The sequence below is a fragment of the Oncorhynchus tshawytscha genome, linkage group LG02, assembly GCF_018296145.1.
Source record: "Oncorhynchus tshawytscha isolate Ot180627B linkage group LG02, Otsh_v2.0, whole genome shotgun sequence".
In the NCBI taxonomy this organism is placed as follows: domain Eukaryota; kingdom Metazoa; phylum Chordata; class Actinopteri; order Salmoniformes; family Salmonidae; genus Oncorhynchus; species Oncorhynchus tshawytscha.
Genome location: NC_056430.1, coordinates 44,828,501 through 44,840,094, shown reverse-complemented (window position 1 = coordinate 44,840,094; position 11,594 = coordinate 44,828,501). Strand labels below are relative to the sequence as shown.

The window sequence follows — 11,594 nt, the reverse complement described above, 5'->3', positions numbered from 1 at the left end:
CATGGTCGTATAATAATAAGGCAGAACAGTTGAAACTGGAGCAGCAGCACGGTCAGATGGACTGGGGACAGCAAGGAGTCATCATGTCAGGTAGTCCTGGGGCATGGTCCTAGGGCTCAGGTCCTCCGAGAGAGAGAAAAAAAGAGAGAATTAGAGAGCATATGTGGGGTGGCCAGTCCTCTTCTGGCTGTGCCGGGTGGAGATTATAACAGAACATGGCCAAGATGTTCAAATGTTCATAAATGATCAGCATGTTCGAATAATAAGAAGGCAGAACAGTTGAAACTGGAGCAGCAGCACGGCCAGGTGGACTGGGGACAGCAAGGAGTCATCATGTCAGGTAATCCTGGGGCATGGTCCTAGGGCTCAGGTCCTCCGAGAGAGAGGAGAGAATTAGAGAACGCACACTTAGATTCACACAGGACACCGAATAGGACAGGAGAAGTACTCCAGATATAACAAACTGACCCTAGGCCCCCGACACATAAACTACTGCAGCATAAATACTGGAGGCTGAGACAGGAGGGGCCAGGAGACACTGTGGACCCATCTGAGGACACCCCCGGACAGGGCCAAACAGGAAGGATATAACCCCACCCACTTTGCCAAAGCACAGCCCCCACACCACTAGAGGGATATCTTCAACCACCAACTTACCATCATTTACCAACTTACCATCACTTACCAAGTATTTTCTAAATAGCTCAGTTCATGCTCATAGTGCTCATGCCCATAGTACACTAATATTTTAAAATGGCACATATCAATTTGTATTCTTAGCAACGCTTCAGCTAAGCAAAGGGGTCAACCATCGTAAGGCACGTGGACAATGAGTTAGTAAATTGATCTGTCCTTTTACTTACTGTGTCACTGAGAATCTTTTTCTGAAACAGTGCCATCTCCTGGCGCAGCTCGCCCTGTGCAGCACCCTGCTGGCTGACATGGGTCTTCTCCATCGTATCAAGGCTCTACCAGCCCAGCAAAACAAGGTGGCATGAGAAAACCAACTGAGACATAGATTTAAAATCACCATGTTAAAGAATACTATGAGATAATATACTTGGATGTACTGCTCCAGCAGCTGCTTGAGAGTCTTCAGTCTCTGGGAGGCCCTCTTGTGCTGAAACATCTTCTGCGGGTGCTGGAACATACTCTATGGGAACACATACAGCACCTACAGTTAGTTCTAAAAGATGCCTTAGTTACTCCAGTGTTACTCTGTAAGTAGCTGTAGAATAGAAATAGGTACAATATTTTCTGTCAAGACAGAGCATTACCAGTAGTTTCTCCTCATTATCCTTGGACTTCTGCACATCTGTGTCCCACTGACTGAAGACTGCATTGAACTGGGTGCAGTAATCTTCTGTCACTTTACTCCTGCGGAATTGATATCATACAAATCAGGTTACACACACACACACACACACACACACACACACACACACACACACACACACACACACACACACACACACACACACACACACACACACACACAGACACTTGCACCCTCCTTTCACTCTACACATCTCATTACCTGTCTCTTTGTTGGACCCTCCATAACTGCTCAATCTTCTGATGGCTAGTCTTCACAGAGGACTTAGTGGACGTTTTCAAACGTTTGCGTTTTGCCAGGAAGGCTTTGTTGATGTCCGCTGGCAGTAAAGAGAAAAAGAGGCTCACAGATGTAATGCATAGTTCATTGATGAGAAACAACCGCTGTACCAATCAGTATGCAAGGCCCAGTGGTGGAAAAAGTAACAAATTGTCATATTTGATTAAAAGTAAAGATACCTTAATAAAAAACGACTCAAGTAAAAGTGAGTCAACCTGTAAAATACTACTTGAGTTTTAAATATACTTAAGTATCAAAAGTAAATGTACTTAATAAAATATACTTAAGTATCAAAAGTATAAATCATTTCAAATTCCTTACATCAAGCAAACCAGATGGCACCATGTTCTTGTTTTTAAAATTTACAGATAGCCATGGGCACATTCCAACACTCACACATCATTTACAAACTAAGCATTTGTTTTTAGTGAGTCCGCCAGATCAGAGGCATTAGGGATGACCAGGGATGTTCTCTTGATAAGTGTGTGAATTTGACAATTTTCCTGTCTTGCTAAGCATTCAAAATGTAACGAAGTACTTTTGGGTGTCAGGGAAAATGTATGGAGTGGAAGGTACATTATTTTCTTCAGGAATATAGTGTAAAAGTTGTCAAAAATATAAATAGTAAAGTAAAGTACAGATACCCACAAAAACTACTTAAGAAGTACTTTAAAGTATTTTTACTTAAGTACTTTACACCACTGGCAAGGCCAGAGTATGAAATATGAGGATAGAAAGAGAGAGATTAGAGACAAATCTAGTGGAACACACAATACCTCCAAATCTGTCCAACATGGTCATCATATCCCCTCTGTGGAAGAGGAAGACATTATATAGTTATTGAATGACAGCAATATCAACCCATGAATTAAATCACACAGGATAATACTGTATGTTCACCTCTGATAAATAAATGTCACTTTGTGACACATGCTTGGCCTACCCTTTGGTGATGTCAATATCATCATCTGGCTCTGACATATGTTTCCTTCCTCTCAAAGCCTCTGCCTCAACTACTGTAAAGAAACAATAAAGAAAGTAGACTATTAGATATTATGTCTTGTGTAAAAACATGCACATTATTTTAGGCTACCAGTTTCCAGGACTAACAAATGTTACCTGGCAGGTTTTCATTGTTGAAACTCTCATTGAAGTCCTCCATATAGGGTTTGCCTGAGTTGGTTATAGTGCCTTTTGCTTTGCCTTTCTGAGCATGTCCCTTGTGCATTGCCATTTCTTGCTGGTTGTCAATAAAGAAAATAAATGTGCCAAAGAACTGGTTCAAATGACAACTTTAGCCTACTGTATATGCTTGCTACCATTAGCTAGCTAACAGCTAACCACTGTTAACAATCTAGTGCCAGGTGTGAAATCAATTTTACTGACCTATTTTCAAACAGAATAGGCTATCAAATTAAAAATCCTTCTTTTGCCTCAAAATGTTGGTTTCAAACGTTTTGAAATATGTGTAAATATAGTCATGAAAGCTAGTTTAGCTTCGTCTGAAATAGCTACGCATGGTGTAAAGTCACCAGTTGAAAATCTGGCGCGGGAAAAACGTTGCACGCCGATTGAGCGCGGGGACAAATGACATCACTTTGTTGGTGGATACAATGTTTGATTGGTAGAAACGTCGATACAATTGTGTTAAGAGAACCCTCTCTGGTGTTACTTTGTGTCAGCGTTGATATTCCCACTGTTTGTGGCTTTTCAGTTGATTCATTGGCCCACACTAATTGAATTGCACAAGCTAATGCTATGACCGGTATTAATACAGGATTTTCGATGTATCATATCATTTATCATAAATATGCTATATGTATACCCTATATGGAAAACGGATTGGATTTAGGCTGATAGACCACTCCAAAGGCTGCAGAATGAGAATGTAAACTCTGTGGATTTGGAAACTAGAAGTGCTCCTGGGTAGAATAGACCAACCTTTTACTGAGACACAATGTACAGAAAATGGTGTACGGTGCATATATATATATATATATATATATATATATATATATATATATATATATATATATATATATATATATATATATCCCATTGTTAATTAGTCCATTCCTTTTGCACTACGTTCAGAACGTTTTCATATTGGATATATATATATATATATATATCCAATATGAAAAACGTACTGAACGTAGTGCAAAAGGAATGGACTAATTAACAATGGGATTTAAAAGTATTTTCAAAATATTTTTAAGTAGATTATCACTATTATTATTATTATTACTATTATTAATAATAGTAGTATTATAACTACGGTTTAGTTATTTGTATTACTGTTGTTACCATGATAACTATCTAGTAATCATTACTTTTTGCTGTTAACAATAATGGCAGCGCTATAATATTATTTGTGCTATAAAGTCGATGAAATGTTTTTCATATTGTTAAACAACAAAAATATTTCAGCATAAAATGTTATGAATTTCGTCAAATTGTTTTTTTCTACCATCGTCACGGGAGGACTTTTATTTTGAAGGGAAGTCGCCGAGGGCACAGCCTTTTTCTTGATACGTCTTGCGTATTGTTGCTGATGGAACGGAGGTCTCTTTGTTGACGTTCGCTACAGATCTGGGTATTATAATGCCACGCCTCTTCTGGGACACTAACAGGAAGTAATGAGCTTGTGATTTTAGTTGAGAAAGCGTGACCTAATTCCTCATCTGGGTTATGTAGCCTTCATTTACTCAGAGCGATCTAAAGAGTAGACTACATATATTAGCTTTTTCTGCTTTCCCGCTGTTCATTGTTGGTCTTTTGTGAGACCGAATTTCGTGTGATGAGGTGACAACAAACGAACCACTTTTTTGAAGGTACAGTTTATTGCCGCGTTCAAAACAACTGGGAACTCGGAAAAATTCTAGGTCAAATAGTGACGTCAGATTTTCAGGTCGGAAAGTCAGAGCTCTGGAAATAGGCCCGAGTGTCAGTGTTTACATTTCGAGTGGACTGACCGTTCGAATCAAGTTTTTCCATTCGTTTTTCTGCGTTCCCAGTCGTTTTAAATGCACGTAAGTCGGAGATTTCCGGCATCTCAATTGTTTTGAACGCAGCATCAAGCCTTCAAACTCAACTCTGGACCTGGAAGCCAGTTAAACTGCATTTATTCATTGTTCCCCTCTAATCAGGGACTTGTTTAGATCTGGGACACCAGGTGTGTGCAATTAATTATCAGGTAGAACAGAACCTGCATCTTGTTCACTCTACTTATTTTATTAAACAGTAGCGTGTATTGTAGCATCATTTCAAATAAGAATTTGTTCTTAACTGACTTGCCTAGTTAAATAAAGGTTATTTAAAAAATAAATACATTGTAGCCTACCAAATGTAACTAGCTCGCTCTGTATCTCAAGTCACTTGACTACATCAAGCCACACAACTAGTAGAGGAACTGAGAAATGCGATCACGTGGCAGGAATACATTGTAGTCTCTTGATACTGAGCTTTTATCCAGAATGAGGAAACAAGTGTGCAGCAGCTTCAGCTATTTTTCTCTGTGTGTGTGTGGTGCTTCACATAATCCAATATCTACAGGTGAAGGCAATATACCAGCATCTGTGGTCTAATTTGGATAGGCTACTGGTGGTTTGACACACACAGCAGAGGATATGTGGTGGTTCCAGCAGGGTCTTTGTATTCTACCGGTGGCTTTGGTATTATGGACGGCGGCCACGTTCATCTTTGCTTACATCACTGCTGTGCTGCTGAAACATGTGGACCCACTGGTGCCATACATCAGGTCAGACACAGGCTCAACACCATCCTCTGTGCCTTTGTACCATTATACTTGCAATCACTTCACTTTATAAGTAGTAGACACAATTTTACATGTATTACAATTGTACATTACATTGTGAGAGTGGGAGATTACATTTTTGATGGTCATGTTTCTGTTCACAGCGACACAGGGACGGTTGCCCCAGAGAGATGTGTGTTTGGAATCATGCTGGACATCTCAGCATACTTAGGTAACACCACCATTATCTCTCGGATTCCTCTTTGGAATCTAGCAATACATTTGAAACCAGCTATAAACCTGACCGAATTTGTGACTGTTTTGATTTGTGATCGTGTTTGTCGTGGCAGGCATAGCCACCATGTACGTACGCTACAAGCAGGTCCAAGCCTTGACAGTCGAAGAGGAGTCGAAGCTGCATAAACTCAACCTCTTGGGTTTGGTGCTGGGATGGACCAGCTCCTTTGGCATGTGCATTGTTGCTAACTTTCAGGTACCCATTGACACGTGTGTGTGTGAGAGAGTCTTGTTCCTGTTTGTTTTGATGACAGTGTATGTAAATGTGGTACTATAAAATCATTCTCTCTCTCAACAACATCCAGAAAACGACTCTGTTCTCCATGCACCTGGTGGGGGCAATATTGACGTTTGGCGTGGGGGCACTGTACATCCTGGTGCAGACCTTGGTGTCTCTGTGCATGCAGCCTCACGTCCACGGGAAGAGCATCTTCTGGGTCCGACTCAGCATCGGAGTCTGGACCTTCGCCAGCATCATCAGCAGTATCCTCTGCTATTTCTGCAACAAGAAAATATGAAATCATGATTCACTGTTGCTGATAATATAATGTTGTTGCTATAAGACAATGCCACTCAATTACAGTGAATGGAAGCTGTGAACTCGTGCAACAAATTGCAAGGACCTCTGACAGCTTGTTCAAGATCCAAACGTTCTGAAATATTGCAAGAGTTGCCCTCTGTAAACACAGCTCTAGCCCCTGCCTGTTGTGCTCCTTAACCTCCTCACCTCTCAGTGTTTGTGTCTTCTGTCATCATGTACAGTAGTCTACCTGGAGTGGACGTGGCCCATAAACTGCACTGGATACCTGGAGAAACGGTCAGTAGACTTTGATAGCGCATACACGCACGCCAACACAAACTAACAGCTCTGTCTGTTGCAGGGCTACATCCCTCACATCATCAGCACCATCTCTGAGTGGTCTCTGGCTCTCTCCTTCGTCAGTTTCTTCCTCACCTACATCAGAGACTTCCAGGTACCTAAGCTCTCCTCACTTCACTCACTCCATCACTTGGACCAGACAGAATATATGTTAAAATCAGACTTTATTTGTCACATGTGCCGAATACACACCTTACTGTGAAATGCTTACTTACAAGCCCTTAACTAACAGTTTAGTTCAAGAAAGAGTTAAGAAAATATTTACCAAATAAGTAAAAATAAAAAATAATAATAAATAAAATAACACAATACAATAACGAGGCTATATACAGGGGGTACCGGTACCGAGTCAATGTGCGGGGGTACAGGTCAGTTGAGGTAATTTCTACATGTAGGTAGGGGTGAAGTGACTATGTATAGATAATAAACAGTGAGTAGCAGCAGTGTACTAAACAAATGGAGGGGGGGGGTCAATGTAATAGTCTGGTGGCCATTTGATTAATTGTTCAGCAGTCTTATGGCTTGGGGGTAGAAGCTGTTAAGGTCCTAGACTTAGTGCTCCAGTACCGCTTCTCTTGTGGTAGCATAGAAAACAGTCTATGTCTTGGGTGACTGGAGTCTCTGACAATTTTGGGGGGCTTTTCCTCTGACACCGCCTATTATATAGGTCCTGGATGGCAGGAAGCTTGATGTACTGGGCCGTGCGCACTACCCTCAGTAGTGCCTTACTGTCAGATGCCGAGTAATTGCCATACCAGGCAGTGATGCAACCAGTCAGGATGCTCTCGATGGGAACTTGAAACTCAACGTTGTTAATGGGGGCCTGTTCGGCCCGCCTTTTCCTGTAGTCCACGATCAGCTCCTTTGTCTTGCTCACATTGAGGGAGAGGTTGTAGTCCTGGCACCACACTGCCAGTTCTCTGACGACCTCCCTATAGGCCCTCATCGTTGTCGATGATCTGTTCACCACCCAATGCTGTGTCATCAGCAAACTTAATGATGGTGTTGGAGTCGTGTTTGGCCACGCAGTCATGGGTGAACAGGAAGTACAGGAGGGGACTAAGTACACACCCCTGAGGGGCCCCAGTGTTGAGGATCAGCGTGGCATACGTGTTGTTGCCTACCCTTACCACCTGGGGGAGGCTCGTCAAGAAGTCCAGGATCCAGTTGCAGAGGGAGGGGTTTAGTCCTAGGGTCCTTAGCTTAGTGATGAGCTTTGTAGGCACTAATGTGTTGAACGCTGAGCTGTATTCAATGAACAGCATTCTGACATAGGTGTTCCTTTTGTCCAGGTGGGCTGCAGCAAAATCCTGCGTACCCCATAGCTCTCCAGGGCAGAAGTTGGAGACCATGATTCTAACAACTGTTCTCCGTTTCCCATCTGTAGAAAGTAACGCTGCGGGCAGAGGTGGACCTACAGAGCAATCACCTCTACGATTCTCCACACTACAGCATCACTGCACAGGTCAACCAATCTGAGACCTCCCCACTGATGGCGGGGGGCATCTGAACAGGACAACTCCTAGTGGTGGGGTTGAGTCTAGCTGTAATTATGAACATATTGAATGGAATCAATGAGATATAGAATGTTGAGGGTGTAATCAACGAGCACTATTATAAACAGGGTGGGTCGAGCCTGAAAACTGATTGCCTGAAAGTAGTGGTATATCGGACCGTATACCACAGGTATGACAAAACATATGTTTTTACTGCTCAAATTACGTTGGTAAACAGTTTATAATAGCAATATAGCACCTCGGGGGTTTGTGGTATATTGACAATATACCACAACTAAGGGCTGTATCTAGGCACTCCGCATTTGCCGTGGTATATTGGCTATATACAGCGAACCCCTCGGGCCTTATTGCTTAAATATACCGCTGAAAGACCTAATTCTCAGATAGTGTAAATTCCACATGCCCTTTTAAACTGACATTTTGGTTCTTATTAGAAAGTAATTATATTTTTATTAAACCTAAAGGGGATCGATCCACTGACAAGACATGTATTTTTTTTCAGTAGTCAGAACAAAACTAACCAGTATACTATTCTCTACCAGCCACTCGATGGTGCCAAAGAATCGTCAAGATGTTTGTTTTGACTTTCTTAAATCTAACAATGACCATTTGTTGCGCTATCTTACGTTTGTCTTTCATGAGAATTGATATCATTAGGTGGTTTACAGCAAGGCACTTGAACTAATTAACTAGAATATTATTTATTTGCTCTACTTTGCTTTGGGATGCTAAGTTTAATTGATTTGAATGTTGCTCTCACACTGTTAAAGTAGGATAATATAAGAATTGGGTTTGGCTGTAGGTTTGGTCATTAGTGAATTATGGATTTTCTTGGGATGCTTTTCTATTAGTTTTTATGTTTCTATTTTCCCCAATGATCATCTCTATTACCCATAAAAAGTAATGTGATTTTCTCTTTCCTGTAGAATGGATACAATATTGGTGAGATGTAAGGAGGTGCTTAGTACAAGATTTTTGGTTATTTGAAGATGTTTGTTTCTACTGAAAGTTTATTTTGTTACAGTATATAAAACATTTCAGCTGGCCACTTTTTGCCACCAGTTTCTATAACCGCCAGGAGGTGTGTGGAGGAGTTATTGCCATCATTGCTGTAAACTGGCCTGAATAATTCCATCAATCGGTTTCATGTTAACCTAATCACCTATGCAGTAACTACATAGAAGCTTTGTTTGTTTCATTCTCATAAGAATGGAAAGCATCAAATTCACTGTTGTATATGAAGGCTTTATAACAGAATAAAACCTTTTACTTCTAACGCCGTTATAGATTAAAGCAATAACAAACAAGATAGTTATGACATTTATTGGTATATTGAGTCATTTACATCGTACCATACTATTATACAGTATATATTTAGTCATATTTCATGAGAATGATACACACATCTAATTGTACTTAAACTGAATTGAACAAAAACATTAACACAATGTGTTGTGCTGGTACCATGTTTCATGAGCTCAAATAAAAGATACCAGAGATTTTCCATATGCACAATTATTATATATGTTTTTACATCCCTGTTAGTGAGTATTTTTATCCTTTGTGAAGATCCAGTTATGACAGAATTCGTACTCGAGCAATGAAGAGCTCTGCAGCAGTGTCTTCAAATTCCTTGGCGTCCATGTTACCCACAGCTGGCTCCAGCCATAGCCTGGGCCAACTTAACGGGTGATATTTTAGTGCTTGCCTCCAGCTACCGGCTAATCTTTGCATTAACCTCCATATAGGGATTTTTGTTAGTGTAGTGCAGGGTTTCTTCAACTTTTTCAGCCTGGGACCCAAATGACAAATTCTGTATTTTCCTGGGACCCAAGCTTATGAAAACATGCAACAATACATACGTATCAGTCCATTTCATTGCCCTTAAGCCAGCCTAAAACAGGTGCAATAAAGACAAATAACAATTAAATGAAATATAAATAGCTATTCGTGTTTATTTTCCCCCATTAAAAACACTAGGTTGGAACTATTTCTGTTAAACTATAATAAATCATTTTCATTCTGAACTAGAATAAACTGATTGATCACATCACACAGATGTAAACCAGAAAACAAATACGAAGCCCTAATGAGAGGTGTGTGGCTGGTTGAAGTTTTTAACAAGCAGGTCTATTCTGTGCTCAGTTTTTGACAATGCAACCCTAAGGTCATGCTCAGCATGGAGTGTTTCTGTACTTGTTTTTTAAGTATGCCAGAGTTGAGAACCCTGACTCATAGATATGTGGTGACAAACTGGATCAGAAGATCTACGGCTTTCTCAGTCAGGCAGGATACCACTTCCTGCTGTAGATGAACAACCCAGAACTGTGTTTTCCTCAAAAAGCATCTTGCTTCACATCAGTTTATTCCCGTTCAGAATTTTAAAAAAAATTAAACGTATTTTAACAGCAATCGTTCCAACCTAGACTTGTTTTCACTAATAAGTTCTACAGTAAGATGTTCAGTAGGCCTGATAATGTTTCATCTTCATATGTACTGTTGCTTAGGGTTGCACTAGTTAGCTAGCATGCTTTGGCTAACTTTAGCTAGCTAGCTATTAGCTGTGTACAAGGGGATTGTTTGAAAGAGAAACTCACATCTACTACTATGAGAGTAGTAGATACTAGTACTACTAGTACTCCCTTATTTCTGCTGATCATCACCTGTTATAAAATGACGTCTTGCTAGCTGACTTACCTTTCCACTGTCAAAGCACTGTTTGCTGAAGCATTCTGCCATTTTCTGAAAGAACTCCCTGGGTTTAACTGTCATGCTCAGTGTTGCCAGGGCCACCTCAAATTTCTAGCCCTATGACCTCTGAAAACTCGCACACAAGGCCTGAAAACTAGCCAAAAATATGTTTTCGCAGCAAGAGAGGAGTTGCCACATGTATCCATGAAATCCTTTTTCTATAACGTTATCGAGCGTTAAGGAATACGTCATTTTTTACGATGTAGGCTAAGAAGCAACATTTGTTTTTCCATCAAAGTAATAATTCTTGTAAGTTTAAGAATATGTCGCAAGACAAAATATAAATTGCCCTTTATCTCAAGATAATTTTCTATCAATGGATGACGATTTAACTTGTTTTGACTGCTATAATTAAGTAATGATGCCCTAGGAGGTGTGGTATATGGCCAATATACCACGGTTAATGGCTGTTCTTTGGACCTAGCCCTTAGCCATGGTATATTGGCCATATACCACAAAACCCAGAGGAGCCTTATTGCTATTATAAACTGGTTAACAATGTAATTAGAATAGTAAAATGTGATTTTTGTATTTCCCATGGTACACAGTCTGAGCCCTGAATGCTGATTGGTTGACAGCTGTGGTATATCAGACCGTATACCACGGATATGACAAAACATTTATTTTTACTGCTCTTATTACTTTGGTAACCAGTTTATAATAGCAATAAGGCTATCAGGAATCAAGGTAAGACCCAAGTGCCGACTGTGTGAAGTAACAATGTTTATTGTAACCACAGAGGCAGGCAAATGACAGGTCAAGGCAGGCAGGGGTCAA

General features: G+C 40.5%; 2 protein-coding genes and 1 long non-coding RNA gene across 4 annotated transcripts; 1 reads left to right on the top strand and 2 right to left on the bottom strand.

The window, feature by feature from the left end:
- Positions 1-312: 312 nt before the first annotated feature.
- LOC112244784 (synaptonemal complex protein 3) lies at positions 313-3,540 on the bottom strand. 2 transcript variants are annotated; one of them, XM_042299427.1, is made up of 8 exons: positions 2,735-3,538; positions 2,559-2,631; positions 2,392-2,426; positions 1,538-1,655; positions 1,278-1,377; positions 1,061-1,153; positions 864-968; positions 313-373 (listed from the first exon to the last, which is right to left on the bottom strand). In XM_042299427.1, the coding sequence occupies exons 1-8, from the start codon at positions 2,847-2,849 to the stop codon at positions 332-334; spliced, it is 681 nt and encodes a 226-aa protein (XP_042155361.1). In that variant the 5' UTR covers positions 2,850-3,538; the 3' UTR covers positions 313-331. The 2 variants fall into 2 exon arrangements, with proteins under 2 accessions (XP_042155361.1, XP_042155359.1); XM_042299425.1 differs by lacking the exon at positions 313-373 and having other exon boundaries at positions 600-968; positions 2,735-3,540.
- Positions 3,541-4,828: 1,288 nt separating this feature from the next.
- Positions 4,829-11,277, bottom strand: LOC121839625. The gene is made up of 2 exons (XR_006079082.1): positions 10,764-11,277; positions 4,829-6,168 (listed from the first exon to the last, which is right to left on the bottom strand). It is a non-coding gene; the product is annotated as an uncharacterized LOC121839625 (long non-coding RNA).
- On the top strand, positions 5,243-9,570 carry LOC112244785 (DNA damage-regulated autophagy modulator protein 2). The gene is made up of 7 exons (XM_024412569.2): positions 5,243-5,375; positions 5,537-5,604; positions 5,723-5,865; positions 5,975-6,152; positions 6,404-6,486; positions 6,551-6,643; positions 7,937-9,570. The coding sequence occupies exons 1-7, from the start codon at positions 5,245-5,247 to the stop codon at positions 8,057-8,059; spliced, it is 819 nt and encodes a 272-aa protein (XP_024268337.1). The 5' UTR covers positions 5,243-5,244; the 3' UTR covers positions 8,060-9,570.
- Positions 11,278-11,594: the final 317 nt, after the last annotated feature.